Raw genomic sequence first — 25636 nt, 5'->3', positions numbered from 1 at the left:
ACTACCCTGCCTCCCTTCCCTATCTGTTCCCTTATGGATGATAAGAGACCCGTGCCTTTGGGTGAAAAGGGTTCAACTGATCTTGTAAATGGTGGGACTGACCATAAAGTGTGTTTTGTTTCCATTATTGTTATTTTCCAGAAATCTACTCAATGGCCAGTGGCCACTGTATTCTGTCTTATTTTCCAGTCTGTCTGCCCGCTTCTGCCCTGACCTCTTTCAGCGCGTTGTGTTTGGGAGTAGACATGGTTGCTCCCCATCTTCACCTTCAGATGCTAGTTAGAGGCAGGTAACCTATATCTCCCTCTCTGCAGACTAATGAGGCTATTTTAATTTCAACAGCAAAAACATTTACACTTGAGTATGCCCTTCCTGTATCTGAGATTACACAGAACTGTATATTAAAATCCTGGCCTCACCAATAGTCACAGTAACACTGTCTAGCAAAAATCTGTACATCTATAGCACCAAAGTGAACGCTACTATTTTATTCTAGTTAGCTAGCAATCTGACCTTTCACATTTTCACCTCCTAACACATTTGACACATACTGTATATGCTGTCAGGATTAATCCAACAATGCTAAACTACTGAATAATATGAATCTACTGAGGTTGTCATTAATCCAGTGTTCATCATTAGTTTCAGCCAGGCTACAGTTCTGTGTGGAGTTCAGTGTCTTTGAGGAAGATAGAGAGCCGGGATGCCTGGGGGATCAAGAGGAGGGGAGGTTTAGATGGGCCAGGCAAGGCCCAGACATAGCCTGTGATAGATCCACCATGTTAAACTTCACAGTGCAAACAAGGAGAAAATCAACAATGAAAGAAAAACCCTTTGAATGATGATAAGATCACTAGATCCAGTGGTGGGTCTACCAGATCCCCTCTCACCGTGTAGATTGTGCTTTGTTGATTAGAAAAGAAGATGAAGTCGACCGTACAGAGAAACTCATTGGTGTGAATGAAGTGTCTGCCTCACCTTTCTGTGTCCCGCAGCATGGGTTTGCATCTGTATAGGCTACCTGTGGTAAACCTACTAAGGGGTCCAACTAGGTTCTCTGTTACTGACGTGTTTTCTAACCAGGAAAGCAACTGGAGTCCAAACTGCACTGTGTGTGTGTGAGCGCATGTGCATGCCGGCGTGTGCGTGTGTACAGCATGTGTGTATATATGAGCTGTGTGTTTAAACCCATGTCAGCATCTCTCAGCATCAGTTAGACAAGCTATACAACAACCTTCATCACATTTAAACCAAGCAATACTTTGATACCTTGTCTCAAAATAGATATAGAAATGGTAATAATGCAAAGCTCATAAAATCTGGTCATTTTTCAGGATATATATATATTCCTTTACAAAACATAAAAACGACTGGAGTTCCACTCCAAAAAGGTTGTGCACACACAGTGGAGAAGCTAAATGAATGTCTGTAGTTCTCAAGATTCCCAGGAGATGGCACCATATTACTGAGTAACAGCTCAACAACTTCCAAACTAAGGTAGTCCTATTAAGAAAAATACACCATTGAAAGTTTTTTGTTATTTTTTGGCACGTTTTTCCCTCTTTGTTTCTTTTTTTTGTCGTCCTCTTCAAAATCACCTCATAGCATACCCTAAAAAACTCAAAGTCTGAAAAGGGAAAAGGGAGCAAAGTGTGTAACAGGATGGAAACGCGGAGCAGAGAGTGCCAGTGCACCTCGTCATGAGGAGAGTCATAGGGAGGTGTTGTAGGGCAGATGGTAACACTGTAATTGTCTGTGTCTATGTCTCCTATTGAACCACAGCCCAAACCCCACCCAGTGCCCAAGGCTGACAGGGTCTCTGACACACAGACAGGGGCTATACAGGAACAGACAGAATGTAAAAAAGAAAAAAGATTAAGCTGTATCGCTCTCAGCACCCCAGTATTGTTTTGATCTCTCTCTCTCTCTCTCTCTCTCTCTCTCTCTCTCTCTCTCTCTCTCTCTCTCTCTCTCTCTCTCTCTCTCTCTCTCTCATCAATGAATAGATATCAAAGGGTCCTATAATGATTACAGATTTGGAGTTCAGTCTGTGTCTCTGTTTGTGCAAATGTGTGTGTGCACCACGTGTGAGTGTGTTTGAGACACAGCCACTGCCAGGAATCTCTGATGGTATTAAGGCTACAGCGGACTCACTTCGAGGGTTTGAACTAGCGCACACACACATACATACACGCACCACACAGAGGAGAGGTTCCTCCCTTCACAGCCTGCATGCGCTGTAACGAATGGTGGCTGTATTGCTAGCACCGTGTTTTGTGCAAATCATCTCCTAGTTCAGAGTTCATAGAAAGAATACAATCTGATCACACCTTTTTCCCTCAGTGATTAACTATGCATATATGCCAAACATTCATATATAGATCTATATATTTTTTGATTTTCAAAAATGTATATGAAAACTATCATATATACATTGCTTTTGATTAATATAAAAAAGCAAATATTTGTATTTTGTTCATATTTACAGGGTGTACGTCATTTTGAGAGGTTTAAATATTTTAGTTTCTCTTTTTCTTGGTCACTCTGAAATTCAGATTAGGTGAGTGAATAGAAAAAGTTCTTAATGTCTTAATCCAAGAGCTACAAAACCCACCCCTACATTATGGGGGGGGGGGGGGCATAACAAATAAACACAAACCAACAATCAACCCATACATTATGGAGGGGGGGGGGGGGGGGCAAAACAAATAAACACAAACCAACAATCAACCCCTACATTATGGAGGGGGGGACATAACAAATAAACACAAACCAACAATCAACCCCTACATTATGGAGGGGGGGGGGGGACATAACAAATAAACACAAACCAACAATCAACCCCTATATTATGGAGGGGGGGGGGACATAACAAATAAACACAAACCAACAATCAACCCCTACATTATGGAGGGGGGGGGGGCATAACAAATAAACACAAACCAACAATCAACCCCTATATTATGGAGGGGGGGGGGCCCATAACAAATAAACACAAACCAACAATCAACCCCTACATTATGGAGGGGGGGGGGACATAACAAATAAACACAAACCAACAATCAACCCCTACGTTATGGAGGGGGGGGGGGCATAACAAATAAACACAAACCAACAATCAACCCCTACATTATGGAGGGGGGGGGGCCCATAACAAATAAACACAAACCAACAATCAACCCCTACATTATGGAGGGGGGGGGGGCATAACAAATAAACACAAACCAACAATCAACCCCTACATTATGGAGGGGGGGGGGGGGCATAACAAATAAACACAAACCAACAATCAACCCCTACATTATGGAGGGGGGGGGGGGGACATAACAAATAAACACAAACCAACAATCAACCCCTACATTATGGAGGGGGGGGGGGGGGCATAACAAATAAACACAAACCAACAATCAACCCCTACATTATGGAGGGGGGGGGGGGGCATAACAAATAAACACAAAAGCCTAAATGAGTCAGACGGTATGGTAGTGGCCCAAAATATATCCTTTTCCTTAAATAGTGCCACAAAATGTAAAATGGAGGGCACTATAGGGATAAGGGTGTCATTTAGAACATCCCGCATGTCACCAGAATCAGGAGTGAGATCGTCTGTGAGGTCCAATGTGAGACAGTGAGCGTTATCCCTACAACATTGACACAATGTTGAATTTACCACCTGCTAAATGGATACAAAGGAACGTTTCACAAAGATAGATAGGACTGGTGCGCGGCTCTTTGCCAAGGATCTTAACTGAGCATAAAGGTTTCAGTGCTACTGTTGACTAGTTAAGGTTTTAGTGGTAGTAGAGTCCACCTGGGTCATGTTCAGAGGAGTCCAATATTAAACAACAATGTAGATAGTAATGTATTATAGAGAACAGACATGCTTCACTGTTGCGAAACTTATACTACATTTTCTTTACCTACAAAAGCAAAAAATGAACTTGTATAATAGTATGTTTGTTCTTTATAAGACGCTCATGACAGTTGTACCATGTCAGTTCTATTTGCTGCTATTGGACCAGGTCTCTCTAGGAAAAGAGATGTTATCTCAATGAGAAAAAAAACGTATAAATAAAGGTGAAATAAAGGTGAAATAAAACATCTGCGTTATTGAGAATGTTGCTCCCTCTTAAACGCACCATTGTTGTTCTCCCAGAGAGTATTGATCTACCACTGTGTTGTTGTGTGTATGGATGACACTCACTGTCTCTAACCATTGTTGTTCTCCCAGAGAGTATTGATCTACCACTGTGTTGTTGTGTGTATGGATGACACTCACTGTCTCTAACCATTGAGAGCAGCTATTCACATTACAATTGTTGATTTCTTAAGACATCCCGTTCTCTATCCCAAACCATGGTCTCAGATGTAGATAATGATGCTACCGGTCTTAGGTTGGATGAGGACTGTGTGCGTGTCTGTGTGTGAATCTAAGCGTGTTATTTGTTTGACCAGGTGAATGTTCATGTGTGTACAGTATATATAAGATCTTCATTTGAGCCAGTTTGCTACAGCAGGAAAATAATCCTGCAGCAACAGGAAATGTGAATTATTATTATATTATAATTAATGGACATTTTTGTAGAGGTTGATACAAAAACATTTCAAAGTGTAAATTACAAACTTCAGAATACTTTTTAAACCTCAAATACACTACAAGTGCAGGAAAGTTGCAGGAAAGTTCTTCTGCAACAGACTGATAATTAAGACCCTATCTGTGTATATCTACATCTGAGTATGTGTTGAGGTCACTGGGTTTAAACATGGGGTCAACTGTGGTTTCACACCCCTCACTGTGTGGGATACCCTTCAGCATGACGGAAGACCGCAAGAAAACAAGCGGAAACAAAACACAACCTTCTGTTCAGGAAGTGATGCAACTTCTCATGCTACTGTTCAGGAAAGAGTGACCATAGAAGGACAGTTAATCAATAGCGTGTTGTATATTGAATATGTATAGTTTTAGTAAAGTTGTATATTTTATGAAAAAAATTCATTTTTATATATCTATATACTTTTTTTCAAATATATATATATATATGTATATAATTGGTAAAAACAAGTAAATTGTTGGTGGAATAAATGTTACAGTTTTCTCTCTGTACTCTGTCTAGAAGTAGGAGTCAGATGCTCTGTATATAACGTATCTTTTTTTCAACGTTCTGTCGTTTTTTCCCCCCTCAAAGCTATTTAAATACATTTATATTATATCTATTTATAATATTCCCTTTGGAAACCCAAAGCAAATGTTTTGATTATGAAAAAAGCCACTAGTGTTGGTTAAACATTCTCCAAATATAATAGATAGCACAGTCAGTTCGTGAGACGGTCCCAGGATAGATGAGTTCTCCCCACGTGGTCTCCAACACCAAACTCTGTCTCTGGGCACAAGTGTTAAACACAATGCCAGGCAGAGTGGAGAGAGGCCTGTGTCAGTACTGTATCAGTATGTCAGTTCTATGTCAATACTAGGTCAGTACTGCATCTTTACTCCTGTGTTCACCGTAGTTGATCTCTGTAAGAATATTCTGAAAGGCAACTGAACTTTCCGTTTGGAACGAGATTCATCCTCCTCTTCTTCACACAAACTGGGGATCCTTCAGAGGCAAAAAACGAACAGGAGGGAAAGAGATGGAGGGACAGGGAGAAGAAGAGCGGTACAGCGAAGGAAAGGTCTGTGGGATAGGTTAAAGGTGTGACTAAAGGAGCAACTCAAGTAGTCACAAATCAAATGTTCTAATCGGCGCTCATGCGAGATTCTGTTCTGCAAAGAGTTTATGTGCCTCTATCAGAGGACTCATCTGATAGGTTGTGAGATGGGGGAGGGACTTCATAATTCAGTGCAGTGCTGAGAGCTGCATATGAACGCAATCACTGAAACTTTCAGAGACATCAGAATAAAAAGAAATGAAAAGCAGCGACCTAAAATGGAGTTGGTGTAAAACTGGGGTGGTCTAGCCATTTTTCTCTCTCCCTATTTCTTCCCGCCTCTCTCTCTCTCCCTCTTTCTTTCTCTCTCTCTCTCAGGGCAGGGGTCAGCTCTCCAGCAGCTGTTTGAGTGCTCGTTCGATGTTCATGCGGTGTCCCACCCGCGTCACCCCCAGCTCAGCAAAGTCCTCCTTGGTGAGTGCTGGCAGGTGCGAGCCCTCAATCTCATGCTCCTGAAAGCCGGCCCTGTGCTCCCCGAGGTGGATGCTCTCCAGCCAGTCTCCAACGTCGTACTTGTTCCACAGGTGGAGGGGCTTCTGGTGGAAGGGTCTGAGGGCCAGGAGGGGTGAGCCCAGCCCAGGAGAGTGAGAGGGAGAGGGAGACGGGGAGCGGGACCGGGCGCTGGAGCTCCTCATAACAAAGCGCACCTCTTTGGGCTCATGGGGCAGGCTGAGGCTGGATGACTTGAGGATTGTGTGGGGCGGCGTGGTGGGCGAAATGGGTAAGCCGAAGCCTGGGAGTCGACTTAGGGGGTCACCCCGATCTGGGGAGCCCGAGCCGGGGCTTGGGATTCGGCGTGTTATGGGGTAGCGGCTGCCGGGCCGGATGGTGTAGGAAGTGCCGTAGCTTCTCTGGGAAATGGTGTGGAGCTCTCCTAGACTGCTGAAAAGTCTGGAGGAGAGAGCGAAAGATGGAGAGAGAGAGAGAGAAGGAGAGGGAGGGAGGTTGGGAGGGAGGGAAAGAGGGTGAGAGGGATACAGAGAAAGAAAGATACAGAGAAAGTAAGCGCAATGAGATGTAGAGAAAGAAAAAGGCAAAGAGATATTAGAACAATGTCACAGTGTTTTTATCTATAAAGCTTCACACAAGTAAAAAGAGCCATTTGATCTGTTGAGCCTTTGAAACATCAAGCCACTGAGGAGCTGCAGGGTTAGTGACCGTTACTGAGAGCTAGTTAAAATCACAGCAAGATCAAAGGCTTCATTGTTTTCAACTACTCAGTTGGTTTGTACATGACTTAAAGGCCGAATACAAGATGGTCCAACCTTTCTTGGGTTCAGGAGAGAGGAACACTGCAGAAAACACAGTTGAATTGGAACACTAAGGAACTGGAACGTTACAGAACCGGAACATGGCAGAACATCTGACAGAGCAGAAATGGGTTCTATCTACCAATTCCCTCTGTAGTCGCTTTCGCTGTTCTCTCTCGGTTCGATCTATCCAGTTGATGGCATATGGTGTGCAAGAGAAACGCGAGCTGCATACTGTCTAGCTAGTGGAAGACGATCCAGCAACACTTGGTGGATCCAGCTCATTCTGACAGAGCAATCACTGAGAGTATCAATCTCTTTCTATCTCTCACTCCCTTTCTCCCTTTCCCGCTCTCCTTCATAAATTACTTTAGTGAAACTTAATTCCGTCTTATTGCCAATCAAGATGTCCTCTCCGACATAGAGCCCTCATCAGCATTTCCCTGGCTCCCATCGCTCAGTTTCTCTGATGTCCATTCTAAACCCCACTGAGACTCCAGTCTCACAGACGGGGACCCAGAAACTGGTGCAGTTTCACCAGTGGCCATTCTTGGTCCTCAAAAACACTACAGTGAACACTGTAGTATTTACTCTAGTGTTGCGTACATGATTGCAGTACACTGTCGTATGTACAATTTACTATAGAATAAATACTGAAGTAAAAAAAATGGTAGTATATACTATAGTATTTACTGTAGTGTCTTTGCAGACTGTAATATACTGTAATATTTACTGTAGTTAGTTTGCGGACATTACTGTAGTATTTACTAAAGTGTTTTTGTTTTATTATCTTCGACATAGCAGTGGTGGCTATCTCCTTGAGGAAAACTACTGGACAAAATACTCAAAGAGGAAATTTTCCATAACCTGTAGGTAGGTAGGACTGAGGTCTGAACAGATAGTTCAGAGCTTCTGCTCTTTTCTATAATATGTAGGGAACATTATCATTTTCTCACTTATGGGTTTCTACCTTACAGTATGGGTGGCACGAATTGAGATATGCAAATTAAATACGGTAGCATATACTATAATAATTACTGTATTGTTTTTGCGGACATTACTGTAGTTTTTACTGTAGTGTTTTTGCAGTCTGTACTATAGTATTCTACATGATCGAAGGATACTAGAGTGTGTAGTATAGTATTCTACTGTATACTACAGTTCACTACATAATTCTATAGGAAGTACTATAGTATTCTATAGTAAACGGAAGTATTTTTCATGTGGGCATGCGTGTGATTCTCTACTTTACGTCTTTTCTCTACTCATTCGGCAGGCCCAGAGAACAGGCTACTCTGGCGAATGGTGCTTGTTTAATAAAGTTATATCAAAGCGGAATCAATGTCTGCAAGATCAAATAATGATTTATTTTATGCCTCAATAAATACAGCTCTGATTTGAAGCTATGAGAGTATGTGGTGGAGGGTGTTTATGGTTCTGTCCTGTCAGAGGAACATAATACAAGCCTAATGTAACCTCCAACAAATGCCAGAGTTAAAGGATAATTGTTCAAAACCTGGCCAGTCTTTGACCGTACACACAAGCATGCACACAAATAAAAGCAGTGAACATGATTTCCTTGTGTCAGCATATTTTGGGTCCAAAAAGCTGACCATGCATATAGTAAGAGTAAGGGTCATGTCTTTATAGCTCTACAGGAGAAACAGGTAGGGCTCTGTATGGGAGAAAAATGGTCTGCTCTGTGGGTAAGAAAGGAGAGAGCTATGGCAGCTACAACACTAGCTTAGTCCTCACACCGTAGATGATGCGCAAACTACCGTATTTATACCATATCCCAGTGCTTTCCCTGAGTCTCACTCCGGACTGTACCCTGTGTACACTGTTAGATCACTTTAGATAGTAATGGTTTGATTATTTGTCTGTATTTGACCCAGATAAAGCACCGTACAGTGTGAGACCTGAGGGCTTTGAGGTGAAGAACAGCCAATACCACAGAAATGACTGGAGAGAGTGAGGGGTTAAGGGGAGGGATGGGTGGAGAGGTGGAAAGGTGAAGAACAGCCAATACCGCAGGAATGACTGGAGAGAGTGAGGGGTTAAGGGGAGGGAGGGGTGGAGAGGTGAAGAACAGCCAATACCGCAGGAATGACTGGAGAGAGTGAGGGGTTAAGGGGAGGGAGGGGTGGAGAGGTGGAGAGGTGAAGAACAGCCAATACCGCAGGAATGACTGGAGAGAGTGAGGGGTTAAGGGGAGGGAGGGGTGGAGAGGTGAAGAACAGCCAATACCGCAGGAATGACTGGAGAGAGTGAGGGGTTAAGGGGAGGGAGGGGTGGAGAGGTGGAGAGGTGAAGAACAGCCAATACCGCAGGAATGACTGGAGAGAGTGAGGGGTTAAGGGGAGGGAGGGGTGGAGAGGTGGAGAAAAGTCAACACAGTAGGAATTCATGTAAAGAGTGAGGGGTTAGGGGGAGGGAGGGGTGGAGAGGAGGCGTGGTGGAAGAGTTCAGGGGGAAAATGGAGAAGTAGGTTGGTTTTGGGGACAGGCAGGGAGGTGTGTGGGAGTGGTGGAGGACAGGGTGGTGTTTTCAGTTAGTACCAACATCCATGTGTACTTGCGATTGCGTGTGCATTTGTGTATGTCTTTGTGTGTGTGTTGGGAGAGTGCTGTGTGGCATGGGTTTAGGAGGTGAGACGGTTGGTAGCTACAGAGATGGGCGGAGTGAGATGACATGAGCTCCATGCGCACTTACACGGTCGTCTTGCCCTCCTGGGCGTACAGTCAGTTCTAGACCAATCAGATCAGAGCAGCGGGGCGGAGCATGCAAGGTGAGCAGAGAGAGAGCAATGGGAGAGAATGTTAGCATCAGTCCATGAGACGTAGCTTGCTAGCCACACCTGGCTCTGCTTTAGACAACTCCTCTGGCCATGTCAAGCCAATGTATGTGTGTGTGTTAGTATGTGTGGATGAAGGGTGCCCGTGTTTGTTAGTGTGGGTGTGTGGTTGTGTTTATGTGTTTTTGACATGACAACGACAGCAGAGTTGAGTAAATCAGAACCAGATGAGTCCACTAGGCCACATGAGAGAGAAATGAGCACACTATTCACATCTCAAACACCGAATAAAAGGATAAAGAATACAAACCAACAGAAAAAACAACAAAATAAAACAGTGAGGAACAGGATGAATGGCAAGAGTCTCCTGACTCTGTGTGTTTGTGAGTTTAAACTCAGATTATGGAGACTCATAGTATTGTATAGTAGAGTTAAGCAATAAGGCCAGATTAACCAATATACCACGGCTAAGGGGTGTTCTTACGCATGACGCAACGCGGAATGGATACAGCCCTTAGCCGTGATATATTGGCTATATACCACAAACCCCTGAGGTGCCTTATTGCTATTATAAACTGGTTACCAACATAATTAGAGCAGTAAAAATACATGTTTTGTCGTACCCATGGTCAGCCAATCAGCATTCAGGGCTGGAACCACCCAGTTTATAATAGAGTGTATACTATAGTGTGTGATGACTCGTCAGTGGACTAATGAAATCCCCAACACAATCACTGATATCAAACAGAAACATATGTAACATAAATAAAAGATCAGAAAAGACCAAAGAGCACAACTCAAACAAATGACAACCAGGATATTCTGAACCAGCCAAAGCTATGACAACATAGCATGAGTGGACATTATTGAATGGATGAATGAATGACACATATAGCACTTTTGGCGGCATGGATACATTTGAATGAGACAGACATGGACCGGTGATAAATGTATGGAGCAACACCGAGTGAGTGTACACACCACAGAAATCAAGCGAATGAGTTCTGCAACTGTGTGAAGTGGGTGAAAAAGAGAGGGAGGAAGAGAGAGAGAGAATAACGATGTGCATAATTTGAGCTTTTCCTTCATTTAAACTGAACAGAAAGAAAGTCTGTAGAAATAGAAGTATCAGATGACGTTGGGGGCGGGACGATGCAGGGAGGTTGATTTTGACTGGATAAGGTCAAGATTAGTCAAATTAACTGAGAGGGAAGAGTGGGCCAATCAAAACACTCTGTCACATGACACATGTGACATCACGCTATCCTCTGACATCACAGGGAATGTAGGTAATGTCAGAGTCCAGCTCTGGGATTGGTTGAGTTGACGGGATGTGATACTTACTTCAAACACATGGTGAAATATTCAACTAACACATTTGCTTTGCTGATACGCTACATGACTAACCATAACTACTCTATAGAATGCTATAATAGTAGTGTCCCTCAGCACCTTATCTGAGAACATTGCTGAGCTTCATGGAGAGAGAGATGAGGCGAGCTCGCAGGCCGCCACTACTGTTCCTATCCACAACCAGGTCAGGGTGGTACTGGTGGTCATAACTGGTCCTCCTGCTCAGTAGACAAACAAAGGCATCAGGTCTGCATCTCAATAGTCCTAAAACCACTTCCTTTCTTCACATTCACCTTCCTCTTCCCTTCTTTACTTCATAGTCACCGCATCATATGAAAGAACTGGACAGGTGAAAGCGAATTCCAAGAAGCCATCGCCTATGTTGCGTTCACCTGTTCAGATCAATTCAATACAGATGAAGGAGAGGTGGTGAGGAGAGGAAGACATTTTAGACTATTGAGATACATCTGAAGACTCCTGAAAGAAGACTATGCTACTAATAAGGTTGGTTAACTGAGCCTTACACTAACTAGATCTAAGCTATTTGATACTGTATAACCACTATCACCTACATACATCATAAACAATCATGATCAACATAAGATCTAATATACTAAAATAAGTAAGACCAAACTAGTAAAAACAACTAATGGACAGTATTTCAACAGCAGGCAACGGTTCATCCCACTGTATCTCTGCTGATGTGCTTGAGTTTGAAGCTGATTTGTCAGGTGAGGGGAGGGGGCAGGATCATTCATTTAGCCCAATCTCTCTGAACGTTAAAGGGATAGTTCACTCCAAGAATATATCAGATGTTTTAATACCTAAAAAGTTGAGCTAAAAGTCATGTAGTTCATGCCATTTATGTAGATGATATTGTGTAGATGATGTTATATATGTGCAGATCCTGCTATTGTATATGCATTAGGAGAAGTCTGCAGTCTCGTGTATATTTGGTATCTGACAGACTAAGATTTTTGTGTTGTACTATCCCTGTAAGCAGCCAGCAGACCATAGTGGAAGGAGGGAGTGAACATGGTAGCTGGCAAAGAGGAGAGAGATGAAAGCAATCTAAGGAGGGAGTTGAGGTACTGTATATGTTAACCCTAACCACAGATCTAGGATCAGATTAACCTAGTCCCAATCCGAATTTAAAGCTGGAATCCTTAATGGTGAAACTGCCACGTCTGTTTGTGATATTACAACAACAAAGAAGTTACTGCAAACAACGAACACTGTTTTATTGCCTCAGATATCATTGCACGGTGATAGAACAGCAGAACATGTAACTTATTATAGCACGTTGTGTGACGCTTGTCACCTCCGCCTGTCAGAAACCCAAAATGTAACAATGACGGTGGGACAGACAGTGGCGCTGTTTCCCCTACTGCGGATTCCATCTTTAAACCATTTTGGAGTTAAAACAATTAATTGATCCTTTATCAGTGGTTAGAGGCAACTTTTACCCACTCCAGCTGAGCATTGCACGTAGGAGAGAGGGAGGTGTGTGTGGGGGCTGGCAGGGTCATAGATGAGAGTGTGTATGTGCGTGAGATGAGAAGAAGCATCCAGGAAGTGCATCCCTCCAGGCCCTGTGTTACCTTGTTTGCACCAACCGACCAACCCTGCACACATAAGCACACACACATACATGCACACACACACACACACGCAGTTTTTTATTGAGTGAGATTTAGAGCTGATTTACTGACTAGATACAACAAAGGTTACTGTTAATAGCAGGCCAATGCTGTCACCATGGAAACAGTTTAGAACTCAGCATGTTTCAGGTGATCTATAATCTCTATACTGTACGGGATTACATCATATAATTATTTGAGATGATCTGAAGTTTACTCAGTCTAGACCTAGAATTGTCAATGAAAGAATGTAATGTACATTGGAGAGAATCTTTAAAACTCCAATCAGTTACTGAAAATATATATATTTTACATTATAGTGGTGGCGTGTCAGAGAGATCCAGTACTACATGCATACAGTACAGAATTATAAACTGGGTGGTTTGAGCCCTGAGTGCTGATTGGCTGACAGCTGTGGTATATTGGCTGACAGCCGTATACCACGGGTATTGCAAAACATGTATTTTTACTGCTCTAATTACATTGGTAACCAGTTTATAATAGCAATAAGGCACAAGGGGGTTTATGGTATATGGCCAATATACCACGGCTAATGGCTGTATCCAGGCACCCTGCATTGCATCATGCTAAGAATAGCCCTTAGTCGTGGTATATTGCCATATACCACAACCCTTGTGCCTTATTGCTTAATAATAACATTTAGTCATGTTTTATGGTCCTCTACAGGAAGTGATTAATTAGTTAGTGCACGGTAAGCCTGATGTCTAATTTTATTGGTCGAAACGTCAGGAAGTGGATCATGCAAACAAGGTAACAACTGATGGGGGTTTGAGAAATAAAATAAACAAAATCTGTAAATTATTTCATTCCCATAGGGTTAGTTAATAGGCTGGTTAGGAAATGAATAATACAATGAGTTTGGGTTTACCCTAGTGGCTATAAACTTAAAGTTTACTCCCATCCGTGTCCTTGTAACATCTGTAGGAATACAAAGGACTTTCAGTAGAACAATGAAAGAAAAAAAAAACGGGGAAAAAACGAATCCTCCAAAAATGGCGTGTCATACAATCACTCCATAGGTTGCACACCAAAATGTCTAAGCGTAACCTCAACCCTAATCCTATTATCTCACCTTGCTATTGCTATGCTGTACCAGAGAGGAATGGGGATTGCTAATGAAAGGGCCTGTTTTCATTAGCATTGCTAAGGAAAGTTAATGCTAACATTGTAGCATTGGCTAGGCATGTCTTCTATCCTCAGTCTCTCTTACTTACCACTGCAGTTTGCTGTGCAGGGGGTATGGCATACTTTATAATGGGAGAGAGCAAACCATGCACAACAAGGCCAGCAGTGATAATTATAATGTAATATTTACAGATGTTTTTTAATCCTTTTAACCTTTAAACTGAATATGAAGCTTTTTGAACAGCTGAGTGGATATGTGAAAGCTGTGTAGTCTAATGGAACCTTGCTTTAATCCACCCAAAATATTATTTGTTTAATCTTAATTACTTCAAGGAAGGGAAGAAAGAATGATGCATCTCAGAAGTACTTGAATAGAGCCTAGGATTGGTTTGGCCATGTTCAGTTAGCCTCCCTCTCTCCTGTCTTACCTGGCGCCTGTCACAGGGGACTTCCTCCCAGGGTCCAGCGATGCCCCCAGTGGCTCCTCCTCCCCCAGAGACCTGGTATCCTTATTCAGCTGCTGCAGTCTGGAACTCAGTTCCCCAATCACCGATGGTTTGCCTCCCTCCTCACCCCCCAGCCCTAGCCCCAACCCCCCTAGACTGCCAAGACTCCCCATCCCTAACCCCACCCCGGGTCCTCGCGCCTCCATCTGGTCCCCCCACAGCTTGGACCTCCTCTGGAAGAGGTAGCGGGGCCTCCCTGGGCCTCCCACCAGACCAGATATAGAGCCTGACCCCAGGCCTCCAGACCCAAGGCCTCCAGACCCCAGGCCTCCATGCCCCAGCCCTGCCCCTCCGGCCGCTGCTGCAGCAAGAGCAGCTGCCTGCTGCTGGGATAACAGCTCGCTGTCAGAGCTCTGCTTCAGCAACGGGTCCCTGAAGGTTACCGGGCCTTTACTGCCTCCGATGTGGGATTTTAGCCTGGGCTTGGGAGGCACTGGTGGCTTGTCGAGCACAAAGCTCTGCCCGTCGGCATAGGAGGTATGTGTGTCGGCGGGCTCACCACTCTCCGAGGACAGAGTGGACATGCTGGAGACGGTGGACACGGTGCTGGTGGTCTCCAGGTGGTGGTCCCGCTCTCTCTCACTCGAGCTGCGTGTGTCTGCCTCCTCCACACCAGAGTCTGCTGCTGAACCAGACTCAGCCAACAGGGCTGGAGGATGGGACTGGTCCGGGTTCGAGGGCTTCCCTGAGACGACTGCTCCTCCGGGGGAAGGCTGGAGAGGAGGGCCCTGAGGCGGGGTGGGGGTCAGGCTGGAGGTGGGGGTCAGGCTGGGGGTTGGGGTGGTGGTGGAAGGGGTGAGGGGAGTAGGGGTGGTAGATGTTGTGGGGGAGGTGACGGATTTCGACTGGGGTACAGGGGTCCCCTGGGCTTGGGCTTGGGCTTGGGCTTGTTCCAGTGCTTGTGCCTTGGCCAGCAACCCGTTGGCGAACTCATCCGGAGGTGGGAGCACCCCGATCTTCTTCAGCTCCTCTCTGGTCTCCTCATCACTTGAGGACAGCATTGCTGGAGGTAGGCTCACTGTGTAGGGCTCGACATCTTCCTCTGAACTGCCCTGGGCCAAGGTAGCCTGGGCTGGGCTGGAGGGGTGCTGGGCCTGGGGCTGGGCCTGGGGCTGAGAGGCAGAGGGGCTAGGCGATGGAACCCGATTGAGGGAGGGTTTACTGGGCTCGGTGGCTGGGGAGGTGGGGGTCTGCTCCAGCCCTGGTTCCAGCCCCACTGCCTGGCCGTTACTGGTGGCATGGACCATGATTAGTCCAGCCGTCTTCTGTTGGGATGTGTCCATGATACTGATCAACAAACTCTTCTTATCCTCCGTTCTCCTCTCCTCCTTTCTCTCCTCTACTCTCCCCTCCATCTCCTGGCGAAGCAAGGTGGGTGAGGATGCTCCCCACTGGGGTTTTCCAGCCTGGGGCGACCCCGGACTCCCGTCCCCATGCTGAGGCTCTTTGGTCTGGCTGTCGATGAAGAGCGAAGCCCCCTGACTTCCAGCCCCAGCCCTGTCCTGTTTAGTCCTGGGCTCAGGGCTGCTGGCGGGGGACTGGGTCTGGGAGGTAAGTGCCCGCTCTCTTGCGGCCAGCGCAAGAGCCAGGGGCGAGTTAGGATCCAGGGGCTTCCCTGTGAGTGGGTGGATGAAGGTAGTGCCACCAGGTGAGGGACGCAGGGCCAGGGCAGGGGGTGGCAGCTGGCCAAATTCTCTGCTGAGCAGGCGCTCATCGATGGAGCGAGATGTGGTGTAGGAGGGGGCCTCAGGGACAGACCCAGACCCCCCCTCCATGGTCCCCACCGACAGGAAGACTGTTGATTTCCTCCGTTCCTCTAGACGGCGCTCTCGGTCCTTCACAGCGCCGGCGATAGCGGCAGCAAACGGACCTTTCCCCTGTAGCAGGGCCTCTCCCTGGAGACGCATACGCTCGCGCTCCACCATCAACTGCTGCTGGTAGTAGTCGGCCCGGCTGGTGTGTGTGTGGCTGTGGGTGTGTGGGTGTCGACCTGAGGGGGAGGGCTCTCGGGAGTGGGCGGCAGCCAAGGCGATGCTGGCTCTCTCCTGAGCGTCCTCTACCTGGAGGGGTAGAGATGACAAGTAATTAGAAACTTCAACTTCAAAACAAACTTTGTTCACTTGCTACAGTAACAGCTATTAATCAGAATAAAGAAATAAACAACTTAACCTACCTGTAGCTGTTTCACCAGAGGGCTCTTCTTGCGCTGGGGCTTGGTGGGCGTGTACAACCCAATACTAAACTGGCCCACATTGGCGTACGGGTTGTCAATCACCCGTCCTTTCCTTTTAATTCGCTCGGGTGGTGTAGCGGAGGCAGAGGGTCGGGGGATGTCGGTGGGCTCCACGGGTAAGTGGGAGGAGTCTTGTAGAATAATCATTGACCTTGTCTTCTTCTGGCGTTCGAGATGGGAGGACTGGCGGGGCGATGGGTCGTAGGGCCGGTCCAGGTCCAGGGAGGAGGGCTTGAAGCTGGAACGACCTCCAGGATCATGACCCTGACCTTGACCCCTGGCAGGGGGAGGAGGGGGGCAGAAGGAGGGGGGAGGGCCAGTGTCCAGGTAGTAGAGGGAGGGGGGAGGGGGGGGGGCAGTCTGGGGAGGGGGCGGGATAGAATGGGAGTGGGAGTGGTCTCGGAGGCTGTCAGTCATGGAAGAGCTCCGGGGGAAACGGTGTTCTCCAGCCAAAGCCGACAGTCGGTCCTCCTCAGTCGCACCTGGAGAGGTCAGGGGGCAAAGGACAGAGAGAGTTAGAATGTCTAAAGGAGTACAGAGATTATGCACTATAGTTGCCAAGTTATTGACTGAGTACTGTACTAAAGGTGAAAGGTGTTACCGAATGACTTGGTCCTGGACATCCCTCTAGGCAGCTGCATATGAGCCCTCTCCATCCCTGGGTGGAGCCCACCATGTAGTGCCATGCCCTGCCTCTCAAACAGCGACTGAAACACACACACAGACACACACACACTCACAAAAAGGTTTCAGACGCATATTTTATACAAAACAGTATGTACGGTATATGAGTATGTGGGAGGGTATATATGCTGATATTATTCTGCGGCTTGTAGGTCTCTGTTTCAGAATGGCTGTGTGTGTGAATGTGTGTGTGTGTGTGTGTGTGCGTGCGTGCGTGGGAGAGAGAGAGAGTGTGCATCTATGTGTTTCTGCACACGTGTGTGTATGTGAACTCACACTGATCTCTGCTGATGTGATTCTCCTGCCGGTAGGTCTCTGTTTGACAGTAGCAGCTCTGTAGTCGGCCTCTGGGGGCTGGGAACGTAACATCAAATGCTCCTGGGGCGCTAGCATCTCATCTAGCCTTTCTGTACAGGGATCACACAGACAACACAGTCTGAATACAGCTACACAGCATGCACGGACCAGATGCTTTCTACATGACAAATTGTGTTTGCACACAATGCACAGCCCCTAGTCCCTGTCAGACATCTAGAAATGAGAAAATGTCACATCGCCACACAATATCAACACAAGCATGCAGGTCTACACATGTTCAAATATATTTAGAATTGACAGTTACACCATGCATATCACACAACTAAAGAAACCTTCACTATGTTGGATTAGAGCACAGGAGGTTGGTGGCACCTTAATTGGGGAGGACGGGCTTGTGGTAACGGCTGGAGCGGAATCAGTGGAATGGTATAAAATACATCAAACACATGGTTTGATGCCATTCCATTTACTCCGTTCCAGCCATTATTATGAGCCGTCCTCCCCTCAGCAGCCTCCACTGGGTCAGAGGCACGGGGTACAGCGTCTGAGTCTATAATCTTTGAGGAGCAGGTTCTGACTGACTGACTCAGAGCTCAGTGCCCACGCCGTGCCGGTGCTTCATCCATATTGAACAGTGTGTCAGGCTGTGATGCTCAGAGAGGCCATGAAGATGCCTCAACAGGTCTCCACTCAGACTCACCTCCTCTCCTCCTCCGGACGGAAGCTTGGTAAAAGAGAGGACAGAAAATGTGGGTCAGGATGTGTGTGTGTGTGAGAGAGAGTGAGTGAGTCAAAGAGAAAGGAAATATCAAGAGTTAAGAAGAAAGACAAGATTATGCTGTCAGAGCTAAAGATGCTCTAAATTGTGTTAAGGCAGGAAGCATATTTTTATGAAAAATGTGAAGTGAGAGAGAGAGAGAGACAAAGACACATAGAGAGACAGAGAGAGAGAGAGAGACAGAGCCACAGAGACAGAGAGAGAGAGACAGAGTGGGGACATATGTGTGTGAATGTTTGCATCTGTATTCTCACACTCACCCAGTTCCTCCAGTTCGGCAGTCATGGACTTGGAGCGCAGCGTCAAGGTGGTGCTGGGGGCTCTTTTGGGTGGCGGGGGAGCTGTGGAGAAAAGGCAGGGTGAAGATGATGAAGTTGAGGAGGAAGGCTCCTTGGCCCTGCTGCTCAGCGCCCTGCGAGTGTGGCCCAGCCGAACGCTCCATCCTGTCTTCACAGCCTTTCCCTGGTCAGCCTGTGGAAAGCTGGACGACTTGTTCAGGCTGCGGGTAGACACACTCTTCTTCATCGTACCTCTCTCTTTCCCTCCGTCAAACACACAAACACACTCACACTCACCACCCCACTGAACACTTCGGTGGGGAGTACATTGTGCCATGCGGCCTTGGCAGAGGAAGAAGTTGTAGATCCCACAGCTCAGAAATCCCTTGATATACTACCAGCAAACCACTCACACCAGTCCGAATACACACATCCCCTCTAACCTCCAAAAACCGGGAGGAACCTTGTAAAGCCTACTAACTATTACAAATCAGCTCACTATTAGTGCTGCACCAGTCCACAACCACTACCAAACACCTACATATTATTACTATCCAGTCCACATCCAAATAACAGCAGAAAAGCTCACTGTTAACATGCTACAATACAATCCCTCAAAACAGATAGCCCATGCCATCACAGCGTCAACTACTACAGTGCAATACCTCCCGCTGTGCTGCATCGCATGTGCAGCTACCTATGATCACAGCTAAAATACACCAGCACAGAATTACACCGCACAGCCTATGAAATCCATGCTGCACTCCGCCACCCAACACACTGTATCATCTGAACATGTTAAAATACAGCAGCATACCTTCCAGTCTCTGCACAATACAATACACCTCATTCAATATACTGTCAACCAGCCAGTCCTGTCTCAATGCACCACTGTGGAGAGTAACAACAGATCAGCAGAACATCTGGATGCCACCACAGCCTGGCTACGCTGCTACACTGAGCAGCTAGAAATCTGATCTAATCTAGTCCATACAGTATCACTTCATCACCGGTCAGCATATTCATGTAAAGTACGGAGAGAGAGAGAGAGAGAGAGAGAGAGCGCTAGAGAAAGTGTATTGCAATGTTTAATTCAAGCACGCAGCATGGTTGCTATGGTTACCATGGCGGTAGCAAGGTTTGACGCAGAGGCTTGTGTGTGAGTGAGTGTGTGTGTGTGTGTGAGAGATAGAGAAGGGGGGGGGGGGGGGGGGGGGTTGCGAGAGTGTGTGAGAGTGTCTGCAGAGTTACAAATTGCAGAGAAGGTCCCCTTGGAGCAGCCTGTTAGAGTATTGAACACAGCTTAGAACAGCTTAGAACATCACAGAATTGCCAGGCAGAGCAAAGCCAGCTCAGCAGAACCCCATGGGGTGGTTATATCTCTCAGATCTGTCTACCGTCTCTGCCCTGTCCATTGCCCCCTCTCACCCCCCAACGCACATTGTCTACTGTCTCTCCCCTGTCCATTGCCCCCTTTCACCCCCCAACACACATTGTCTACCGTCTCTGCCCTGTCCATTGCCCCCTTTCACCCCCCAACACACATTGTCTACCGTCTCTGCCCTGTCCATTGCCCCCTCTCACCCCCCAACGCACATTGTCTACTGTCTCTCCCCTGTCCATTGCCCCCTTTCACCCCCCAACACACATTGTCTACTGTCTCTCCCCTGTCCATTGCCCCCTCTCCCCCCCCCACACACATTGTCTACTAACTCTCCCCTGTCCATTGCCCCCTTTCACCCCCCAACACACATTGTCTACCGTCTCTGCCCTGTCCATTGCCCCCTCTCACCCCCCAACGCACATTGTCTACTGTCTCTCCCCTGTCCATTGCCCCCTCTCACCCCCCAACACACATTGTCTACTGTCTCTCCCCTGTCCATTGCCCCCTCTCACCCCCCAACACACATTGTCTACTAACTCTCCCCTGTCCATTGCCCCCTTTCACCCCCCAACACACATTGTCTACCGTCTCTGCCCTGTCCATTGCCCCCTCTCACCCCCCAACACACATTGTCTACCGTCTCTGCCCTGTCCATTGCCCCCTCTCACCCCCCAACACACATTGTCTACTAACTCTCCCCTGTCCATTGCCCCCTTTCACCCCCCAACACACATTGTCTACCGTCTCTGCCCTGTCCATTGCCCCCTCTCACCCCCCAACGCACATTGTCTACTGTCTCTCCCCTGTCCATTGCCCCCTCTCACCCCCCAACACACATTGTCTACTGTCTCTCCCCTGTCCATTGCCCCCTCTCACCCCCCAACACACATTGTCTACTAACTCTCCCCTGTCCATTGCCCCCTTTCACCCCCCAACACACATTGTCTACCGTCTCTGCCCTGTCCATTGCCCCCTCTCACCCCCCAACACACATTGTCTACCGTCTCTGCCCTGTCCATTGCCCCCTCTCACCCCCCAACGCACATTGTCTACTGTCTCTCCCCTGTCCATTGCCCCCTTTCACCCCCCAACACACATTGTCTACCGTCTCTGCCCTGTCCATTGCCCCCTCTCACCCCCCAACGCACATTGTCTACTGTCTCTCCCCTGTCCATTGCCCCCTTTCACCCCCCAACACACATTGTCTACCGTCTCTGCCCTGTCCATTGCCCCCTCTCACCCCCCCAACGCACATTGTCTACTGTCTCTCCCCTGTCCATTGCCCCCTTTCACCCCCCAACACACATTGTCTACCGTCTCTGCCCTGTCCATTGCCCCCTCTCACCCCCCAACGCACATTGTCTACTGTCTCTCCCCTGTCCATTGCCCCCTTTCACCCCCCAACACACATTGTCTACCGTCTCTGCCCTGTCCATTGCCCCCTCTCACCCCCCCAACGCACATTGTCTACTGTCTCTCCCCTGTCCATTGCCCCCTTTCACCCCCCAACACACATTGTCTACCGTCTCTGCCCTGTCCATTGCCCCCTCTCACCCCCCAACGCACATTGTCTACTGTCTCTCCCCTGTCCATTGCCCCCTTTCACCCCCCAACACACATTGTCTACTGTCTCTCCCCTGTCCATTGCCCCCTCTCACCCCCCAACACACATTGTCTACTAACTCTCCCCTGTCCATTGCCCCCTTTCACCCCCCAACACACATTGTCTACCGTCTCTGCCCTGTCCATTGCCCCCTCTCACCCCCCAACGCACATTGTCTACTGTCTCTCCCCTGTCCATTGCCCCCTCTCACCCCCCAACACACATTGTCTACTGTCTCTCCCCTGTCCATTGCCCCCTCTCACCCCCCAACACACATTGTCTACTAACTCTCCCCTGTCCATTGCCCCCTTTCACCCCCCAACACACATTGTCTACCGTCTCTGCCCTGTCCATTGCCCCCTCTCACCTCCCAACACACATTGTCTACCGTCTCTGCCCTGTCCATTGCCCCCTCTCACCCCCCAACACACATTGTCTACTAACTCTCCCCTGTCCATTGTCCCCTTTCACCCCCCAACACACATTGTCTACCGTCTCTGCCCTGTCCATTGCCCCCTCTCCCCCCCCAACGCACATTGTCTACTGTCTCTCCCCTGTCCATTGCCCCCTCTCACCCCCCAACACACATTGTCTACTGTCTCTCCCCTGTCCATTGCCCCCTCTCACCCCCCAACACACATTGTCTACTAACTCTCCCCTGTCCATTGTCCCCTTTCACCCCCCAACACACATTGTCTACCGTCTCTGCCCTGTCCATTGCCCCCTCTCACCCCCCAACACACATTGTCTACCGTCTCTGCCCTGTCCATTGCCCCCTCTCACCCCCCAACACACATTGTCTACTAACTCTCCCCTGTCCATTGTCCCCTTTCACCCCCCAACACACATTGTCTACCGTCTCTGCCCTATCCATTGCCCCCTCTCACCCCCCAACGCACATTGTCTACTGTCTCTCCCCTGTCCATTGCCCCCTCTCACCCCCCAACACACATTGTCTACTGTCTCTCCCCTGTCCATTGCCCCCTCTCACCCCCCAACACACATTGTCTACTAACTCTCCCCTGTCCATTGCCCCCTTTCACCCCCCAACACACATTGTCTACCGTCTCTGCCCTGTCCATTGCCCCCTCTCAACCCCCAACACACATTGTCTACCGTCTCTGCCCTGTCCATTGCCCCCTCTCACCCCCCAACGCACATTGTCTACTGTCTCTCCCCTGTCCATTGCCCCCTTTCACCCCCCAACACACATTGTCTACCGTCTCTGCCCTGTCCATTGCCCCCTCTCACCCCCCAACGCACATTGTCTACTGTCTCTCCCCTGTCCATTGCCCCCTTTCACCCCCCAACACACATTGTCTACTGTCTCTCCCCTGTCCATTGCCCCTTCTCACCCCCCAACACACATTGTCTACTGTCTCTGCCCTGTCCATTGCCCCCTCTCACCCCCCAACGCACATTGTCTACTGTCTCTCCCCTGTCCATTGCCCCTTCTCACCCCCCAACACACATTGTCTACTGTCTCTCCCCTGTCCATTGCCCCCTCTCACCCCCCAACACACATTGTACACTCCTGAGTCCTCTAGTGTGACGAGAGCATGTGGGGACTTCATCATGACCAAGATGAACGTCTTCATAACCAATTCATTTCTCCAGAGGAGGCTGCTGAGGGGAGGACGGTTCATAATAATGGCTGGAATGGAGCGAAATGAATGGCATCAAACACATGGAAACCATATGTTTAACGTTTTTGATACCATTCTACTTATTCCGCTCCAACCATTACCACGAGCCCGTCCTCCCCCAATTACGGTGCCACCAACCTCCTGTGCTATCAGCTCAGTATACTCAAGTTTAATATTGTTGTCACTGTATAGGATCAGATTAATTCACTCACCTGCAAAAACATCACCAGAAGGAGAAATATTCCACATTTCTAGTCAAAAAATAGAACCTCTTGGAAAAAACAACATGCCGGATATACAAATCATCCTTAAAAAACAACATGCCGGATATGCAAATCATCCTTAAAAAACAACATGCCGGATATGCAAATCATCCTTAAAAAACAGCATGCCGGATATGCAAATCACCCTTAAAAAACAATATGCTGGATATGCAAATCATCCTTAAAAAACAGCAAAAAACAGCAAAGCAGGTCTGTCATGTTCAGTTCCACATGGACCAGTGTACTGTCTCTAGTGACAGGAGGACTATATATTTGTAATGACTAGACGATTCACAGATCACCAATCACTGACTGACTACTCAAAGACCTCCATATCACAGCTACCACTCTGCTGCTCTCTTTCATTTATCTCTCTCTCTCTCTCATGCGTGTGTGTGTGTGTGTGTGTGTGTGTGTGTGTGTGTGTGTGTGTGTGTGTGTGTGTGTGTGTGTGTGTGTGTGTGTGTGTGTGTGTGTGTGTGTGTGTGTGTGTGTGTGTGTGTGTGTGTAGAGGAGCGGGGGGGGGGGGGGGGGGGGGGGCACATACTGGCACTAAGACAGATCTGCTATCTACTGTCCAGATGGAAGTAGGTCAGAGCTATCTGTCTCTCTCTCTCCCACCCAAGGAGACACACACAGAGACACATGCACACACGCACACACAAACACACACGTTCCCGAGGTCGTAGTAGCAGGAGTGAGTGGGAGATGTTTTGCAGAGAGATGATGAGATGCCGTTGACATGGAAACCACATGAATTTACAGTGTGGCAACGTGGTGAAATCACCTTGGTGATGGGAACATACAGATCCTACTTCCATACATCTAGTGTCAACTGCCATTTCCATGACAACATACTAATACAGAAGCTGTCATTTAATACTGCCCCCAGCCATAAGAAGTTGAGTAGCTTGGATGAATAAGGTGCCCAGAGTAAACAGCCTGCTACTCAGGCCCAGAAGCTAAGATTTGCATTTTATTAGTATATTTGGATAGAAAACACTCTGAAGTTTCTAAATCTGTTTGAATGATGTCTGTGAGTATAACAGAACTCATATGGCAGGCAAAAAACGGAGAAAAATCCAACCAGGAAGTGGGAAATCTGAGATTTGTAGGTTTTCAAGTCTTTGCCTATCCAATATACAGTGTCTATGGGGTCATATTGCACTTCCTAAGGCTTCCACTAGATGTCAACAGTCTTTAGAACCTTGTTTCAGGCTTCTACTGTGAAGGGGGAGAGAATAAGAGCTGTTTGACTAAGGGGTCTGGCAGAATGCCATGAGCTCAGTCAGGCGCGTGCCCTTGAGAGGTAGCTGCGTTCCTTTTAATTTCTAAAGACAAACGAATTGTCCGGTTGGAATATTATTGAATATTTATGATAAAAACATCCTAAAGATTGATTTTATACATCGTTTGACATGTTTCTACGAACTGTAATGGAACTTTTTGACTTTTCGTCTGGCCTGCGCCTCGTGAATTTGGATTTGTGAACTAAACGCGCGAACAAAAAGGAGGTATTTGGACCTAAATGATGGACTTTATCGAACAAAACAAACATTTATTGTGGAACTGGGATTCCTGGGAGTGCATTCTGATGAAGATCATCAAAGGTAAGTGAATATTTATAACGCTATTTCTGACGTTTACTGACTCCACAACATGGCAGGTATCTGTATGGCCTGTTTTTGTGTCTGAGCGCTGTACTCAGATTATTGCATGGTGTGCTTTTTCCGTAAAGCTTTTTGAAATCTGACACAGCGGTTACATTAAGGAGAAGTATATCTTTAATTCCATGTATAACACTTGTATTTTCATCAACATTTATGATGAGTATTTCTGTAATTTCATGTGGCTCTCTGCAAAATCACAGGATGTTTTGAAAGCAAAACATTACTGAACATAACGCGCCAATGTAAACTGAGATTTTTGGATATAAATATGAACTTTATCAAACAAAACATACATGTATTGTGTAACATGAAGTCCTATGAGTGTCATCTGATGAAGATCATCAAAGGTTAGTGATGAATTTTTTATCTATTTCTGCTTTT

General features: G+C 47.2%; 1 protein-coding gene across 1 annotated transcript in view; it reads right to left on the bottom strand.

The window, feature by feature from the left end:
* Positions 1 to 6035: 6035 nt before the first annotated feature.
* LOC120053257 (SH3 and multiple ankyrin repeat domains protein 3-like) overlaps positions 6036 to 25636 on the bottom strand; it is a 275026-nt gene continuing 255425 nt past the window's right edge. The window contains exons 19-28 of the mRNA XM_039000401.1: positions 18672 to 18752; positions 18334 to 18357; positions 17592 to 17722; positions 17233 to 17338; positions 16572 to 17113; positions 16348 to 16458; positions 15314 to 16275; positions 14696 to 15148; positions 14321 to 14602; positions 6036 to 6600 (exon numbers count right to left, since the gene is read on the bottom strand). Coding sequence (XP_038856329.1) covers positions 6036 to 6600; positions 14321 to 14602; positions 14696 to 15148; positions 15314 to 16275; positions 16348 to 16458; positions 16572 to 17113; positions 17233 to 17338; positions 17592 to 17722; positions 18334 to 18357; positions 18672 to 18752 — 3257 coding nt within the window. The remainder of the gene's footprint in view (positions 6601 to 14320; positions 14603 to 14695; positions 15149 to 15313; positions 16276 to 16347; positions 16459 to 16571; positions 17114 to 17232; positions 17339 to 17591; positions 17723 to 18333; positions 18358 to 18671; positions 18753 to 25636) is intronic.

The sequence above is a fragment of the Salvelinus namaycush genome, chromosome 9 (assembly GCF_016432855.1).
Source record: "Salvelinus namaycush isolate Seneca chromosome 9, SaNama_1.0, whole genome shotgun sequence".
NCBI lineage: Eukaryota > Metazoa > Chordata > Actinopteri > Salmoniformes > Salmonidae > Salvelinus > Salvelinus namaycush.
This window is presented reverse-complemented; position numbering and strand designations above follow the sequence as displayed.